Source organism: Hordeum vulgare, chromosome 7H, assembly GCF_904849725.1.
Source record: "Hordeum vulgare subsp. vulgare chromosome 7H, MorexV3_pseudomolecules_assembly, whole genome shotgun sequence".
NCBI lineage: Eukaryota > Viridiplantae > Streptophyta > Magnoliopsida > Poales > Poaceae > Hordeum > Hordeum vulgare.
The window spans coordinates 597319117-597338044 of NC_058524.1; the positions used below are offsets into that span (position 1 = coordinate 597319117).

The 18928-nt window shown below is 46.4% G+C and overlaps 2 protein-coding genes across 2 annotated transcripts; one reads left to right on the forward strand and one right to left on the reverse strand.

Moving 5' to 3' along the window:
- Positions 1–737: 737 nt before the first annotated feature.
- On the forward strand, positions 738–1943 carry LOC123409440 (BTB/POZ and MATH domain-containing protein 1-like). The gene is made up of 2 exons (XM_045102342.1): positions 738–1178; positions 1284–1943. Exons 1-2 carry the CDS (start codon positions 738–740, stop codon positions 1941–1943), a joined length of 1101 nt encoding a protein of 366 aa, XP_044958277.1.
- A 12581-nt stretch (positions 1944–14524) lies between these two features.
- Positions 14525–16514, reverse strand: LOC123410474. Its single transcript, XM_045103421.1, has one exon. It carries the CDS (start codon positions 16459–16461, stop codon positions 14800–14802), a length of 1662 nt encoding a protein of 553 aa, XP_044959356.1. The 5' UTR covers positions 16462–16514; the 3' UTR covers positions 14525–14799.
- Positions 16515–18928: the final 2414 nt, after the last annotated feature.

The following is an 18928-nucleotide window of genomic DNA, read 5'->3' on the forward strand; positions in this document are numbered from 1 at the left end:
ACCGGAGCAAGACGCCGCACCCATCGCCAGATCCATCGACGCCATGCCAGGATGGCCAGCGCAACAACCCATTGAGCATCGCACCACGGGCCCCGCCGCTCGATCCCCAGCCCACACGGCCACGCAGAACTCTCGCACCGGCGGCTTCCCCAAGGGGCCTGCAACTGCAAGTCGACGCGCGACCCGTCACGGGGGAGGGGCTGGCCCCGAGGAGCAGGGAGCCGGCGAATCCGTCGGTCAGGAGCTAGGTGGCGCTCTCCATCATGGCCGCCGTTTGGGGAAGGACGAGGTGGGCAGGAGGTGACGGCGGGATGGAGGTGGAGATTGGATCGAGGAGGCCGGGTCGTGTTGGGCGATGTTTTTTTCTCTCCTCTGTACCGGTTTGGGGCTGACTTATGATGGGACTGCAGGTTGATTTCTCATAAACATAGGGACTGTTTCGCAAAACGGCCACGACGAGATTTTTGACAAAGGAGGTTCTGATCGGGTTTGTTGACAAAGGAGGTTCCGATCGTATCTCCATCAGGTCTTTTTTTTAATTAATAATCCTTTTCTGGCGCTGATGAAACGCCAGAGGCCACGGCAAGCATACCCCCGTACGTTATACCGGACCAAAATAATAAACGCGAAGAGTCCCCAAATATTTCCCCGACGAATCCCCAACTCGATCGGCAATCGCGACGCCACCAGTGACGGCAGGTTCACCGTTTACGTAATTACGTGCGACGCGCGCAACAATGAGCGTCGCCGGCTCACCCGACGCCGGCACGCGCCCCATGCGGAGCGTGTACATGGCGCTTAAGATCCCGGCGACGACGGCCATCGGGGACCGGAACCAGGCCTACATCGCGGCCAGGAGGTTCGCCGTGCTCGGCTACGAGTGGCAGATCGACTACCACCCGAACAGCCACTACCCCTACCACCGCCGTCGAGGATGGGTGAAGCTCCGCATCACCCTCGTCGGCACTCCTTCCCCGGACGCCGGCGCCGTCACGGCCTCCTTCACCTTCTGCCTGGTGGATCTCAGACGGACGCTCAGGCCCTTATGGGAGGTGGCGACCCACTGCCCTAGGTTCCGGCAGGGGAGCTCCGAGGAGGTCATGCTCGTGTCCCGGGCCGCGCTGGAGGCGTCGGGCTACATCGGCCGCGACGACAACTTCTTCGTCCAGTGCAAGGCCGTGCTCTCGCTCGATCCGTACAGGCACAGCGGCGAAAGAGACGAGGTCGTCCATCCCGGCAACGGCAACTGCTTCGTGCAGTGCAAGACCGTGCTCCCCCTCAAGCCGTACGCCGGCGACAAAGCCGTGGTCGTCCATCCCGGCGACCTGAGTCACGACCTCGACCACCTCCTGCAGAGCGAGAACGGCGCGGACGTCACCTTCGTCGTCGGCGTCGAGTCGTTCCGCGCGCACCGGTGCGTGCTCGCCGCACGGTCGCCGGTCTTCGCGGCCGAGCTCGCCGGTAGCCTGATGGACGAGGAGCACGAGGTAAAGGACACGGACGCGGACGCCTTCCGGGCCCTGCTTCGCTTCATCTACACGGACGCGCTGCCGCCACAGCTCGAGGAGATGGAACTCCGGAAGAGGACCAGGAAGCCTGAAGGTGACCAGAAGGCTGTGTCAATGGCGCGCCGTTTGCTTGAGGCCGCCGACCGGTACGGCGTGGAGCGGCTCAAGGTCATCTGCGAGGAGAAGGTGTGCTCCAGCGTCGGCGTGGGTACCGTCGCGGAGGATCTGGTCTTGGCGGAGCGGCGCGGATATAAGAAGCTCAAGGACAGGTGCATGGAATTCCTGGTGGCCAGCCCGGCGGATATGCTCACGGTGGCGGCGGCCGGCGGGTGCAAGCTTCTCGAGGCGACCTGCCCCTCGGTTTTGACTGAGATCCTCACGGCTGTCGCTGCTAGGAGCTGCCGACTGGCACTGGGAGGAGGTACACATAGTTAACTGTATACGATGCAAAGTGTGAGTGCGTTTTATCAGGGAAGCCGGCAAATAATTCGTTGTCCAGTTATTTATTTTTAATGGTAAACGCTTCCATCGGGCATCCCGGCGGGCCGCGCGTCTCGTTGGCAGGCTTGTAACATTTTTGCCCTCAGATTTGCTGCAACCATTTATAAATTTAATGCAAACTTTGTCATTTTGATACATTTTGTTCATTCATAAAAGCTACATCCATGCTTGGTTGCAACTTGAGTTCGTTGGATTTTTGCTACAACCGGCGTTTTGACTTTTGCTACAACCGTGTTATTTTTTGCTATAACTGATATTTTTTTTGCTGCAATCGTTCACTAAAAAAGTTGCATACATGTTCACGTAGATATTTGCTACAACCGGTGTTTAACTTATGCTGTCACGCATCATCAACTTCGTTTTTTTGCTACGATCACCTAGATATATTTTTTGCTACAATGTTTTTTTGTTGCAACCGTTGACGAAAATTGCTGCATCGTGGACAAAATTTGTTGCATCGAGAAAAAAATGTTGCATGGAGATCTAACGGAGAGGCCCGCCTAAAGCTGGCGAATCAGGCGGCCCGCGCGTGACCGGCCGAATCGTTCGGCCGGCGCAGAGCATCGCCCTTTTTAACTGTATACGATGCAAAGTGTGACGGCGTGGACATGGAGGAGGAGATGTATGGTTTCCTATGAGCACTAGTATGATAGGTGTCTAGATTTTAATTTTCATGTAAGTGATGTTTGACATTTTTCGTTGTTTTTGCCCCGTGTACAACCAGAGTCTGAAATTTCAACGAGTTCTAAATGTTAGCCGAGTGCATTTTATCAGAGAACCCCGCAAAGAATTCGTTACCGAATTTAATTTTTTGAATTGAACTCGGCAGAGAAATCTTTGCTGAGTTTTTTTTTCTTTGCACTGGACACTAGTGGGGACAGGGTCTATAGTCCCGGCTCGTAAGGGGCTTTTGTCCCGGTTCAATAACCGGGACCAAAGGGGAGGGACTAAAGCCTAACCTTTAGTCCCGACCCTGTTCCATGCCGGGACCAAAGGTGCTCCATGTGGGCGCCTCGGAGCGCCCTCAGGGGCAGGCCCTTTAGTCCCGGGACTTTACACGTACCGGGACTAAAGAGTTTCAGATTTTGTTTATTTTTAGGTTTTAGGGTTTTAGGGTTTAGGTGTTCGGGAGATTAACGTGATGCCTCGTTTGGTGTTCGGGAATTAGTTTTCATATAATTCTAAATAGAAATAATTATGCATATATATATATATATATATATAAGATTAACTTATCTTACAAGCGAGCATATATATACAATTATATGGAGATCTGAATTATCGGGACTAGAGCCCGTCTATTCGATTACATGGACCAACATCAGTAATGACCCCTAGCTACACTAAATCGTCCTTTGTCATCTATAGCTTCCGTCTTCAGAAACATCGCAAGCTCCTCTGCAACAGCAATCGTGCGTTGCTCTGGTAGGGACTTCTCCCTCATGGCCGTGTACTATATAAAAAGAGGAGATGAATATGAATATCAATCATGATAACAAAGAATGACGGGTAAAAATAGAGGTGTGAATGTTCATTGCTTACGTCGAATCTGTGATCCTTGTGCTCAGAGGTAAACGTGCGAATGGTCTCGCAAACATAGTATCCGCATTGATGCGTCCCCCGTGGCTGCTGGTTGCACTTTACGAGAATAGAATATATATAATCAAAATAATAATCTAGCATCATAAATGTATTAAAAATAAAAGTATATCATACTACTACTTACCTGAGCCTTACCTGAGCATTCAATAAGCAAAACCAAATCGTAAAATAAAGTAGTATTCAAATTAGCATGCATTTAATTATAAGGAAAACTACATTATCTCTTTTGTCCGTACATCGCCGAATATTATCACTAATACTCCTCGAATACTATCATACATATAGCATCACTGATACAACTAGAACCGTAGCGCCCGACGGGTATCGTCGCGGGCAGTGGACACCCAAAGAGAAGGAACCATCACAGGATCATAGCTCCAGTGAGATCCCCGAAGAACCTGCCAGGTATGCTCGAACCTGCCCTCCAACGCAACCATGTAGCGACGAACGTGCTCATCCTCCTCGCTGACACGGTGACGTACCACCTCCGCGGTGTTCGAAAGCCTCGGCACCGTCACTGGCCCACGCGACCGCCACCAAACAAGGATCGGGTCAACAACGGGCTGGCTCCTCACCAACCTACGCCCCCGAGAAGGTAGCACCTCCCAATACCAGCCGGGCGGAGCCCAGTCCCGGACATGGCCCCTCTGATCAAGCAGGTGTCCTCCGCCGAGTTAACGACGAGTATGCGGGATAGACATAGTAAAATGAACTAAAAAAATAAACTAGTTCTATTAATTTTCTTGCTAAAAATAAACTAATTGTATATATAGTAAAATAAACTATGAACACTTAAGCATATACAATAGCAAAATTAAGCAATAATCTAAGAAACACTAATTAAGCATCTATATACGTAGAAATGTCGTCTTCTTCTTCTTCTTTCTTATTTTCTTCTCCGCTTCTTCTTCAACTTCTCTTCTTCTACTTCTCCTCTTCTTCTATTTTTCCTTTTCTTCTCCTCTCCTCCTCTTCTTATTCTCCTTTTTCTTCTTTTCTTCTCCTCCTCTTCTTATTTTCCTTTTTCCTAATCTTATTTTTTTATTTTTGTTCATCTTTCTTCTTCTTGTAACCCTAACCTAATTCTAAATATTACTAACCCTAATAATCTAGCACAAACCTAATAACAATAGGAATTAAATGACAAAAAAAATCTTTTCTTCTTTTCTTCTCCTTTTTCTTATTTTCTTCTCCTTTTTCTTCTTTTCTTCTCCTTTTTATTCCTTTCTTCTCGTTTTTCTTCCTTTCTTCCCTTTTTCTTCCTTTCTTCCCTTTTTCTTCCTTTCTTCCCTTTTTCTTCCTTTCTTCTCCTTTTTCTTCTGTTCTTCTCTTTTTTCTTTTTTTCTTCCCTTTTTCTTCTTTTCTTCTCCTTTTTCTTCTTTTCTTTTCCTTTTTCTTCTTTTCTTCTCCTTCTTCTTCTTTTCTTCTACCGGCCAGAGTGTTGGGGAGGAGGGGGCGGGGGGCTTACCGGCCGGAGGCGTCGACGACGGCGAGGAGGACGGCGGCGGCGAGGCGGACGGCGGCGGCGAGGAGGACGACGGCGACGGCGAGGAGGACGGCGGGCAACCTGACGGCATCGTCGAGTTCGTCGGTGGTGCCGCGCCGGGCAGGAGAACGAGGAAGAAGAGAGAACGAAATGCGATTTGGGTTGGAAATTTTCTAACTCCTGCTCATATAGGTGGATCTTTAGTCCCGGTTCGGGGGGCTCGAACCGGGACTAAAGACACCCTTTAGTCCCGGGTGGAGCCACGACCCGGGACTAAAGGCCCTTTTTCGGCAGATCAAAAGGCGGGAAGCAGGGGCCTTTAGTCCTGGTTTGTTATTTTGACTATCCAAACTATTAACTATTTTGTTATTTTCAATTAAAAACTATGTTTATTAAAATTATTTTTGGATATTTGAGAATTTGACAAAACTATGATAATGAAAAGTGTTTGAAAATTGAATAAATAAGACAAAACTATTTTCTATTTTCAAAATTAATTATTTTGACTATCCAAACTATTAACTATTTTGTTATTTTCAATTATAAACTATTTATTTTGAGCTAGTTGACCCTGAAATTGAAAAGCACTACAAATGAACTCTGAAAATGTTGAAAGCTGGCATGCTATCATCATTTCACCCACATAGCATGTGTTAAAAAGTTGAGAGGGCTACGACAAAAATTGGATGCACTTCGTGTACAAAACGGACAATCTCTCTCGAAGTATCAGCGTTTCGAACGAGAACTCATCTCTTACAAAGGGATTTCATTTTTTTGAACTTATTTGAACTCCATACTTTTTGTGTGTTCAAAATGCACCATTCAAAGGCACATCACAAAATTTCAACAATTTCTGACTTCATTTGGTATTCTTCGTGCATTTACTTTTTTTTGAGCTAGTTGACCCTGAAATTGAAAAGCACTACAAATGAACTCTGAAAATGTTGAAAGTTGGCATGGTATCATCATTTCACCCACATAGCATGTGTTAAAAAGTTGAGAGGGCTACGACAAGAACTGGATGCACTTCGTGTACAAAACAGACAATCTCTCTCGAAGTATGAGGGTTTCGAACGAGAACTCATCTCTTACAAAGGGATTTCATTTTTTGAACTTATTTGAACTCCATAATTTTTGTGTGTTCAAAATGCACCATTCAAAGGCACATCACAAAATTTTAACAATTTCTGACTTCTTTTGGTATTCTTCATGCATTTACTTATTTTTTTTGAGCTAGTTGACCCTGAAATTGAAAAGCACTACAAATGAACTCTGAAAATGTTGAAATTTGGCATGTTATCATCATTTCACCCACATAGCATGTGTTAAAAAGTTGAGAGGGCTACGACAAAAACTGGATGCATTTCGTGTACAAAACGGACAATCTCTCTCGAAGTATCAGCGTTTCGAACGAGAACTCATCTCTTACAAAGGGATTTCATTTTTTTGAACTTATTTGAACTCCATACTTTTTGTGTGTTCAAAATCCACCATTCAAAGGCACATCACAAAATTTCAACAATTGCTGACTTCATTTGGTATACTTCGTGCATTTACTTATTTTTTTTGAGCTAGTTGACCTTGAAATTGAAAAGCACTACAAATGAACTCTGAAAATGTTCAAAGTTGGCATGCTATCATCATTTCACCCACATAGCATGTGTTAAAAAGTTGAGAGGGCTACGACAAAAACTGGATGCACTTCGTGTACAAAACGGACAATCTCTCTCGAAGTATCAGCGTTTCGAACGAGAACTCATCTCTTACAAAGGTTTATTAAAAATGTTATTGCATATTTGAGAATTTGACAAAACTATGAAAATGAAAAGTGTTTGAAATTGAATAAATAATTCAAAACTAAAAGGTTTAGTACGATTGTACGGGTACACATTCTTCCTACATTTGTCCAGATATATACTTTCTGTCTGATCCAAACAGTGCGTGCATGCATTGTATCCCTTGTTTGACTGTCCTGAAATGTTACTAAGAGCAGGCCAATCATTGATGGTTACGAAAAGCAATGCTCGAAGGTCAAATTCCTCTTGTTTGTGCTCGTCCCACACACGTACACCTGGTTCGGCCCACAGCTGCAAAAGTTCATCAACTAATGGCCTTAGGTACACATCAATATCGTTGCCGGGTTGCTTTGGACCTTGGATAGGCATTGGCATCATAATGAACTTCCGCTTCATGCACAACCAAGGAGGAAGGTTGTAGATACATAGAGTAACGGGCCAGGTGCAGTGACTGCAACTCTGCTCCCCAAAAGAATTCATGCCATTTGTACTCAGACCTAACCATAAGTTCCTTGCGTCAGCTACAAATCTCGGGAACTCTCTCTCGATTTTTCTCCATTGCCGACCATCAGCGGTGTGCCTCAACTTATCGTCTTTCATACGATCTTCCATGTGCCATCGTAACAACTTCGCATGATCTTTATTTCTGAACAAACGTTTCAACCATGGTATTATAGGAGCATACCACATCACCTTGGCAGGAACCCTCTTCCTGGGTGGCTCGCCCTCAATATCACCAGGGTCATCTTTTCTGATCTTATACTGCAATGGAGTGCATACCGGGCATTTATCCATATTCTCGTACTTCTCACCGCGGTAGAGGACGCAGTCATTAGGGCATGCATGTATCATCTGCACGTCTAATCCTAGAGGGCATACAAGCTTCTTTGCTTCGTACGTGTTGGCGGGCAATTCGTTCTTTCTTGAAAGCATCTTCTTCATTAGTACCAGCAACTTTTCGAATGACGAGTCAGTCACACCGGTCTCTGCCTTCCACTTCAGCAATTCTAGTGTGCTACCCAGCTTCTTCTGGCCATCTTCACAAGTTGGGTACAACAATTTGTTGTGGTCCTGTAACATCTGCTCGAACTGCAACCTCTCCTTTTCTGTGTCGCAACCTCGCCGTGCATCAGAAATGACCCGGCCAAGATCATCAATGGGCTCATCTGGTTCCTGTTCTTCATCCTGATCTTCTTCTTCATTTTCTTCCATTGCGGTATCAGCATACTCAAGGAACATAGATCGGTAGTTGTCATCATCGTTTTCTTCTTCTTCATCGTCATCTTCCATCATAACCCCTCTTTCTCCGTGCTTGGTCCAAACATTATAGCCCGACATAAAACCGGACCGAAGCAGGTGGCTCTGAATGACTCTTGAGGAAGTGTAATCCTTCTCATTCCGACATTCAACACATGGACAAAACATATAGCCACCACCATGCTTGTTCGCATCGGCTGCATCTGAATGCACGCCTTCTGTGTAAGCGGCTGTGCGTCGATCACCGTACATCCATGGATGGCTCATCTGCGTTATACGACTGTATATCAAATACAATCACGATCCTAAAAATTAGTACCGCACGGTCAAACGAGGAAATATAGTTGCTAACCTTTTAGAATAAGTAGAAATAAAGAGGAAGAGGTTTAAGCGTGACTCAGGCATCTCATATCGTAGTTGTGTTCGGTGAACTGAAGCGGCATCGCTCTAACACACATTTCAACAAACACCTCTAGTGCATCAAAAAAATGGAGAGCTAGCACACACCCACACTCTTCCATCCAAGAAAAATGCAAGGAAGAGGGGAGAGGGGGGCTGTGCTATATATAGGCAGAGGACTTTAGTCCCGGTTTGAGACACAAACCGGGACTAAAGGTGGCGCACATGCGGGCTGCACACCGCGTAGCCCTTTAGTCCCGGTTTGAGACACAAACCGGGACTAAAGGCTCCTTACGGGCCGGGACCAAAGCCTCGTGGGCGGCATTGCGATTTGGGGCGACGTGGTCGGTCCTTTAGTCCCGGCCCAGAGGCAGGCCGGGACTAAAGGGTCCAGGCCAAATGCCCGTTTTCCACTAGTGGGATGCCGAAATTTTGTCGAGTTCTTTTTTTTGCACTCTTCAAACTTTATTTATTTATCTTTTATTTTTTTATACTTTATCTTTGCCGGATGTATTTGGATTGCATACCACAAACACTAGTAGAAAACAGGGCTCCGATCCATTCCTGAAATCCCATTAGTCTCGATTCATTCATAAACCGGGACCCATGGGGCATCGGTCTCGGTTCGTGAGGCCATGGCGCCGGCCGGGAATCGTGGACCATTGGTCCCGGTTTGTCTGACCCATTTGGTTCCGGTTGCACACACGAAAGCGGGAATAATGGGCCTCGCTCTTGGTCCACAACCATTGGTCCGGTTTGTGGCTGGAACCGGACCAAATTGTGTCCTTTAGTCCCGGTTCCACCCACAAATCGGGATCAATGGTTGGCCTATATATACCCCCTGCCAGCGAGCAGAGCAGTGCACTGCTCTGTTTTTTTGGCCAGCCGTGGGAGAGTTTTTTGGTGCTCTAGCTCACCTTCTATGCACATGAGGTATTCGATGAAATGCCCGAGCCACACTTAAGCTTTCTCCTCTCGAAGCTCCTTGTCCAAGCTCCATTTTCCTTAAGATTTCTCTAGGTTTGGCAGTCCGTCCTCACCGTCGTTGATCGCCCACGCCCATCTCAGCGCCGACACCACCGTGGTTAGCCACTTCTTCTTATCTTCTTTTTAAAAGGAAACAATTTTTAGTTGTATGATTTAGATAGATACTTGTGTAATTTTCTTACTTTTATTATTGTTTGTTATTATATAGTGCGATGGTTTTAGTATCCGTCTCCGTCGGCCCTCGTCCTGTCTATGATTTGGATGTGGTATACATTATTTTTTTATAACTATTTGTTTTATTTAGTGTTTATGAAAATTATGCCGACGAACGTGACATAGATTATTTAATCTAGGAGGTATGTGAACCAAAAATTCCTATCGACATAGAAATTATTGTCTAGAAGTTAAATTTGGTTGACAAAGAAAACAATTACTTGAAAGAAAAAATAAAAATAGTTGAAGAGGAGAAGATGATATTGAAGTTGAATGTTGCCGATGTCATCCACGATCACAAGATCAAGATGGATGTAATGCGCTTAAAGAGTGGAAAGATTAGAAAATATGTCATTCATATTGAGGCTTGGTATCATTATGTTGTCGGATCAATTGGTACCTTAGTTGCGGTTATGATCACATTTATTGTTGCATTTAAATTTTATAGTTTCAATGTATGTTTTAATTAGATGCTCTAGAGAGCTATATGTTGTTCAATAATGAGAACTATGTATGAACATTTTATATTTATTTTGGTTATTATTGTACTTTGGCTTTAATGTGATGATGAATTTCTATTAATTTGCTCACTTCTCTATTCATAATATGTTGTTATGATTTTTAGTACACTTTATTATATAACGCACGCAGATGAACCGACAATGGATGTACGATGACCGACGCACCTCCGAGTATATTAAGGGCTTGCATAATTTTCTTGAAGCGGCTGAGGCAAACAAGCAGAATGGTTTTATGCATTCTCCATGTACTGTTTGTTGGAATAGGAAGGCTTTCTCCAAATCTAAAATCCTTCACTTCCACTTGCTTGAGAAGGGTTTTATGCCACACTATAATGTTTGGACCAAGAACGGAGAAAGACGGGTTATCATGGAAGACAACGAAGAAGAAGAGGATGATGATAACTACCCGCCCCCTGAATACGGTGATGCTGCAATGGGGGAGCTGAATATTAAGAGAACCAGACGATATGCCCGATGATGATCTTCGCCAGATCAGTGTTGATGCACACAGAGAATGCGAAAGTAAAAGGGAGAAGCTGAAATTCGATCGCATGTTAGAGGATCACAAAGAAGGGTTGTACCCAAATTGCGAAGATGACAACACAAAGCTCGATACCACACTGGAGTTGCTGCAATCGAAGGCAGACAATGGTGTATCTGACAAGGGACTTAGTTCTCTACTGAAAAAATAAAGAAGAAGCTTCCAAAGGATAACGAATTGACCAACAGTATGTACGAAGCAAAGAAGGTTCTATGCACTCTAGGATTGGAGGTGCAGAAGATACATGCATGCCCTAATGACTGCATCCTCTACCGCGGTGCGTACGAGGACTTGAACGCATGCCCGGTATGCGGTGCATTGCGGTATAAGATCAGAAGAGATGACCCTGGGGATGTTGAGGGCCAGCGTACCGGGAAGAGGGTTCCTGCGAAGGTGATGTGGTATGCTCCTAGAATACCACGGTTGAAACGTCTGTTCAGAAACAAAAAAACATGCAGAGTTGATGCAATGGCACAAAAAAGACCGTAAGAAAGACGGGAAGTTGAGAGCACCCGCTGACGGGTCGTAGTGGAGAAAGATCGAGAGAAAGTGGAGCGACTTTACAGGTGACCCATGGAACGTATGGTTTGTTTTAAGTGCAGATGGATTTAATCCTTTTGGGGAGCAGAGCAGCACGCATAACACATGCCCGTGACACTATGTATGTATAACCTTCCTCCTTGGTTGTGCATGAAGCAGAAGTTAATTATGATGCCAGTGCTCATCCAAGGCCCTAAGCAACCCGGCAATGACAATGATGTGTACCTAATGACATTAGTTGATGAACTTTTACAGCTATGAAATGGAAGAGGTGTATGTGTATGGGATGAGAACGAACAGAAGGAATTTGACCTACATGCGTTGTTGTTTGTAACCAACAACAATTGGCCTGCTCTCAGTAACCTTTCAGGACAGACAAACAAGGGATACCATGCATGCACACACTGTTTAGACACCGGCAGTATATATTTGGACAAATGCGGGAAGAATGTGTACCTGGGACATCGTCGATTTCTTCCGACCAACCATCAATGTCGAAAGAAAGGAAATCATTTCAAAGGTGAGGCAGATCACCGGAAGAATCCCTCCCTCCGTACTGGTGATCACATACTTGATATGGTCAATGATTTACAAGCAATCTTTGGAAAGTGTCCTGGCAGACTATCTGTTGTGACTGACGATGCGGGACGCGCACCGATGTGAAAAAAAAATCTATATGTTGGGACCTACCCTATTGGAAAGACCTAGAGGTCCACTCTGCAATCGACGTGATGCACGTGACGAAGAATCTTTGCGTGAACCTGCTACACTTCTTGGGAGTGTATGGGGAGACAAAAGATACACCGGAGGCACGGGACGAACATCAACATGTGCATGAAAAAGACGGCATGCATCCAAAGCAGTATGAAGGTCCTGCTAGCTACGTTCTTAGAAAAGAAGAGAAGGAAATCTTCTTTGAATGCCTGCTCAGTATGAAGGTCCCGTCTGGCTTCTCGACGAATATAAACGTAATAATAAATATGACAGAGAAAAATTTCCAAAACCTAAACTCTCATGAGTGCCACGTGATTATGACGCAACTTCTTTCGATTGCATTGAGGAGGCTTCTATCGAAAAACGTTCGATTAGTCATAGTGAAGCTATGTGCATTCCTCAATGAAATCTCTTAGAAGGTGATCGAACCAGAAATCCTGTCAAGGTTAAGGAGTGATTTGGTGCAACGTCTTGTTAGTTTCGAGCTGGTGTTCCCACCATCCTTCTTCAATATCGTGACACACGTCCTAGTTCATCTAGTTGACGAGATTGTCATTCTGGGCCCTGCATTTCTACACAATATGTTCCCCTTTGAGAGGTTCATGGGAGTTTTAAAGACATAGTCCCTCCGTCCCAAAATAAGTGTCTTAAGCTTAATACAATTTTATACTAGAGCTAGTACAAAGTTGAGACCGTTATTTTGGGACGGAGGGAGTATGTTCGTAACTGCGCTAGGCCAGAAGGAAGCATCTCCATGGGCCACCAAACAGAGGATGTCATTGGGTTTTGTGTTGACTTCATTCCTGACCTTAAGAAGATTGGTCTCCCTCAATCGCGGTATGAGGGAGACTGACTCGAAAAGGCACGATAGGAGCGGAGTCAATAATATGTACAGACGGGCATTCTTGGTCTCAAGCACACTACACACTTCTATAGAATTCTACCTTGGTGACCCCGAATCTATAATTTTTTATTGTTCCATGCCAATACTATACAACTTTCACATATTCAACATTTTATATGATTTATTGGACTAACATATTGATCCAGTGCCAAGTGTCAGTTCCTATTTGTTGCATGTTTTTTGTTTCGTAGAATATCCATATCAAACAAAGTCCAAACGCGCTAAAAATTGATGGAGAATTATTTTGGAATATATGTGATTTTTGGATGGTGGAATCAACCTAAACGGAGGCCCACGACCTCCACTACCCACCAGGGCGCGACCTATACCCCATGGCACGCCTTGCCCTCTAGTGGACACACCGTGAGTCGGTTGGGCTCTTCTTCGGGCACAAGAAAGATAATTTATGAAAAAAACGTGTAAAAATTTCAGCCCAAACGGTGTTACGGATCGTCAGGAATTTAAGAAACGGTGAAGGGCCAGAAACCAGAAACGTAAATTAGAAGAGAACAGAGAGGAAGATCCAATCTCGGAGGTGCTCCCGCTCCTCCGCCGCCATGGATAATCATTACTAGTTCACACCCGCTTATGCGTAGATCACTGTTCTTATTCTTGTACTAGTAAGTTAGCCACTCAAATAAATGCTTAGTGTTTGTTGCAGCCTCACCATTTAACCATGCATCACCCATCAAATAAATGCTTAGTGTTTGTTGCAGCCTCATCATTTAATCATGCATCACCCATTAAACTTTGCTAGTATTGACACCCTTAGAAATGAGATTGCTGAGTCCCTGTGGCTCATAGATTACTACAACAACAGTTGCAGGTATATGGTTTGATGTGATAGCGATGCTTGTTTGATTTGGAGTTCTTCTTCTTCATCATCGATCATAGGACAGGTTCCAGGCCGGCAGCCTAGGATTAGCAAGGATGAATGTCGCTTTTATCGTTTGATTTCGTCCGTAGTCAGAACCTGTTTTTTATGTATGATGATTGTTACGCATGTTTGTATTGAGATTATCATGATTTAGCTTGTAGCGAGTGTAAGCCAATTCCATATACTCATCTCCTTTTTACATTAACTTGTAACGCTATCTATCCTCGTAAAACGTCGAGATGCGTTTCTACCCCTATCGATCGTGGCAGGTACCTTTACCGGGTGGCGCGCTATAAACCGAGTGCTTTCTTCATATATACCGTGTGGCACCTATAAGCCGAGAGCTTTTTGTGGGCACTCGGCTTATAGGATAGTATACGCCGAGTGCATTGTTGTTACCGGGTGTTTTTCCTTGTGTACATGGCTTAGATTCAGATAAGCCGAGTACCCGAAAAAAAACACGACTTATAGCTTGCCACACGGTAAAACGTGATTTTCCTGTAGTGCGATAAAGATAGGACTGCATCGATCTTAGGCGTTACAAGTTGGTACCTAAACACCCATACCTTGCTTATTATTCCGTATGTCTTAAAATAAGTGTTTTCATTTTATACAAACTTTATTTAATAACGACGAATCATTAAAGTTAAGACAATTATATTAAATTGGGGAAAAGTATAACATAAAATATAGGAGATAAATTATTCTAGGAACGACTGAATACAAGAGGGTACAATGTAGAGATGGTTACATGGGCAATTAGAAAAGCTAGCCCCCAAAAAAAGGACATACAATGTAGAGACGTGAAGAGGGAAACATGGAGCATGAACGATCTGATCAGCACTTCAGGTACACAGTGCAAAAGCTCATGCAGATACAGGATATATAGCACCAGGTGGCGTTGGGCAGGGCCAAGAAATTAATCATGCAGAACCTCCGATGCGGCAGGATGATCAGCCAAGGTGGACTTCCTCCCCCTCCTCTGCCCGGTCGAGCTTGCCTGTCAAGGCGCCCCCGTCCAGGATGCTGCCAAACATGGCGGCCTCGTACAGGTAGTTCACCTGCCAAGCGTGGTGGCTCGCGTGGGCGAGGAGCCATGACATTTCGACGACGAGGCCCTTGGAGAAGAGCTGGGCCAGTTGCAGGCGCACGGATTCGGCGAGCTGCTCCTCCCGCTTCTCGTCGACCTCGCCCTGCCGGACGTACTCCAGCGGGCCGGTGACGAGGGACCACCAGAGGGCGGCGAGCAGCTGCTTGTCCTCGCGGTGGAGGAGGAACCGGCGCACATGGTTGCAGGTTTCCTCACCGTCGCATGCGTACTCGGGGTCCAGTGGCCTGCTGAAGCCGGTGGTACGGAAGTCGGCGTCGAAGACCTCGTCGAAGTCCGCCTCGCGCTGGGGCCTCGCCGGCGACTTGCGGGCCTTGGGCCATCCCAGGAGGGCGCGCCGGAAGAGCATGTGCCGGTCGTTGGTGATATGCCACGAGTACTCGCCGTCGACCATCCGGGTCGAGGGCTCGTGCCACCTCTGGGTGAAGGCCCGTGCGCTCGTGGCGGCGTATGCGTCGTAGATGGCCCGGAGCGCCGGTTCGCTCACGACGCCCGAGGCGGCGATGTCGGCCACGTTGAGGAACGAGTTCATGATCTCCGAGTTGACCAGGTCGGAGCCCACGTCGATGACGTCGTGGCTGTTGATGCTCAAGACGAGGTCGCTCATGACGGCGCCGACTTCGAAGCCACGGGCCGCGGCATCGGCCGCAATGCCGAGCACGCTGCTGTCGAACAGGGAAATGACCTGGGCGGCGCGGCGATCCATCTGCGCGGAGCGGTTCTTGAGGCGTGTCTTGTTCGCCACCTCCAACGCGATCTTGTCCTGGATGTAAGGGAGGCCAACGGCGACGGCCTCACGGCGCCTCCGGCCGTGAGGGGTGCCCAGCGCGTGGGCATCGGCGAGCGCATCCTGCACCAGTCCGTGGAGCGAGGGGAACACGTACATGTACCCGTACTCGTAGTTGACGGCCATGTCGGTTACATGGTTGGAGAACATGGTGCGCACGTCGGCGGCGCCAATGAGCATGTTGGACATGCAGGCGCCGAACAGGGCATTTGTGGTCGTCAGGGCTTCGGGCCAGTCCGTTGCGCCCAGCTGGGCGAGCACCTGCGGCGAGGCTTGCCTCAGGGCCTTGCCCTTAGGGGGAAGCACGTTGCCTATTGCCTGTTGGGTGCTTTTCCACAGCGCCAGCTCCGGCGATAGCCGCAGCTGCACCACCCTAGGCCGCGCCGGCGTCAGCCCCGTTGCTTCCTCATTTCCGTCCCCGCCGTCGACGGTGATGCTAGCAAACATCTCCGCCACCATGCCTTGGGCCTCGCGTGAGAGCCTTTTCAGATCCGCCGTGGTTCCCTCGCCGATCAAGGCCCTCGCCTCCGAGTAGCCCGCGTACACGGGGAAGCCAAGCTCGGCGTCGGCCGCCGGACCCTCGCCCCAGAAATGCGGGGAGATCCTAATGCCGCTGCCGCCGTTGGGGAGAGCGTCTTTGTCCAGCCCCGCTCGGACCTCAATGTTGAGGCCTTGGAGAGAGCAGCTACCCCATCGAGGGAGGAATGCGTCTGCGCCCATGCTTGCGCAGTTTAAAGACAAGAATGTGATCGAGTAGAGAGAAATTGAGGCGTGGTGCTACTGCTCCATCCTACGTATTCCTCGGCCATATATAGCCGCTGGTTTGCTACATCCATCCAATCACGTCACCATCATGTTTCTTCGCTGCATCTTCTTTTTTATTCTAAAAAACTTGTCAAGGAAAACAACTATGACACTCGTATCTCTTCCCTGATTGCATGCATCTCTTATTATAAAGAGAAAAAGAAAAGAATCTCTTTTATGATTTTATGTATCTCTTACTTTTCTAGCCTAAATGATTTTATTCTCTTTAATCAATGATTTGACCAAGGGTAATTTCGTCTTAACATGTGTATAATTATGCGCCTTGATCACGGTGCCGAAAATAATACATCTTACATAAAGGAATGAAGGGAGTAATAAGTAAGGCTGCTCATAGTGGGGAGTAACATATAATAGTATCATGCATATGTTATTATTGTATGATACTACCTTCGTAATGCATAGTATCATAAACTAGTATCATAGATGTTCTCATTTATTGACATGCATGACACATAGTAGCATAACATTTAACATGTTGTGTATCTCTTACTTTCTTAGCCTAAATGATTTTATTCCCTTTAATCAATGATTTGGCCAAGGGTAATTTCGTCTTAACATGTGTATAATTATGCGTCTTGGTCACCGTATGTCGAAAATAATACACCTTACATAAAGGAATGGAAGGAGTAATAAGTAAGGACGGCTGCTAGGCGCAGGGGCTGCTAAGGCCCGGTACAGTGGCAGGCGCTTAGATAGGTGCACGAGAAAAATCCGGCTTATTTTCTAAAAATGGACTGCACGGGTGTTTAGAGCATGTCCAACAACGATCCAAAAATTCTTCGTGCATTAAAAGATTTGCTTTTTGACGTTGGAGACAGAAAACAGGCGAGGATCTAAAATCGGCGCGTAAAAAATACGTCACCGACCATGCTGTAAATGTTGAACGTGTTGACTTCCGAAATACATATTTAGAGCATCTCCAATAGGGATGCCACACGCGACGCCTTAAAATAACCTTTACAAGAATCTTTACAATAGGGATGCCACCATGTTGTAAATGTTGGACGTGTTGCTTTAAAAGAATCTTTTTTATGATTTTGTGTATCTTTTACTTTCTTAGCCTAAATGATTTTATTCCCTTTAATCAATGATTTGGCCAAGGGTAATTTCGTCTTAACATGTGTATAATTATGCGTCTTGGTCACCATGTCAAAAATAATACACCTTACATTAAGGAATGGAGGAAGTTATAAGTAAGGACGGCTCCTAGGCGCAAGGGTTGCTAAGGCCCGGTGGCCGGCGCTTAGATAGGTGCAGGAGAAAAAAACCCGGCTTATTTTCTGAAAATGGACTGCATGGGTGTGTTCAGAGCATGTCCAACAACGATCCAAAAATTCTTCATGCACTAAAAGATTTGTTTTTTGAAGTTGGAGGCGGAAAACAGGCAAGGATCTAAAATAGGCGCGTACAAAATACATCACCGACCATGCTGTAAATGTTGAACGTGTTGGCTTCCGGAATACATATTTAGAGTATCTCTAATAGGGATGCTACAGGCGACGCCTTCAAATAATCTTTACAACGCTGAAATAGCAAGTTTTGCCGCGCAGCGAAGCTCTGGCTCCAGCGACTGCTGCAAAAAAAAGGCGTGTGCTCAGCACAAACAACATTTGACACTTTAAACAAAACCAAGAAAATCAAACACATAAAAAAATAAATGAACAATAAATAGTTCAATTTTATTACAACTCAAATAAATGTTTTATTTGTCAATACAACAAATAGTTCAACAATATAACATCGAACATAGGAATCACTCGTTTTGTCGGCCATTCCATTCCAACCACTCCTCGATTATATCCATCTGCAGATCGTCATGCGTTTCAGCACGTCGAATGGAATGATCACTAGTGGAAAACGGGCCTTTGGCCGGGACCCTTTAGTCCCGGCCTCCCTCTGGGCCGGGACTAAAGGCCCGGCCACGTCGCCCCAATTCTCAATGCCTCCCTCGAGGCTTTAGTCCCGGCCCGTAAGGAGCCTTTAGTCCCGGTTCGTGTCCCAAACCGGGACTAAAGGGCTACGCGGTGGGCAGTGGTGGTGGCAACCGTTCGTATCCCCCTTTAGTCCCGGATGGTGGCTCAACCCGGGACTAAAGGCCTAACACGTGGCCTGCCGTAGTGGTGGCAACCGTTGGTATACCTCTTTAGTCCCGGTTGGTGGCTCAACCTGGGACTAAAGGCCCAAACGGTTTGCATCCCGCGTCGTTTCGGGCGATGAAAAGCACGAACCGAAGCAGAGTCGCCATTTCTCTGTTTCTTCTTCTCTCTCGCTCTCGCTCTCTGTTCTTCTCCTCTCTTCTTCCCTTCTCTTCTTCCACCATGCCAACTCGCTTTGAAGAGGTGCTCGCACATGGCACGACCAT

What these genes read in the sequence shown, in the direction of transcription:
- LOC123410474 (XM_045103421.1), bottom strand. Translation starts at nt 16,461, where the DNA reads ATGGGCGCAGACGCATTCCTCCCTCGATGGGGTAGCTGCTCTCTCCAA.
- LOC123409440 (XM_045102342.1), top strand. Translation starts at nt 738, where the DNA reads ATGAGCGTCGCCGGCTCACCCGACGCCGGCACGCGCCCCATGCGGAGC. An exon ending in TCTTCGTCCAGTGCAAGGCC is followed by an intron (nt 1,179 to 1,283) that starts GTGCTCTCGCTC and finishes CTCCCCCTCAAG; the next exon opens with CCGTACGCCGGCGACAAAGC.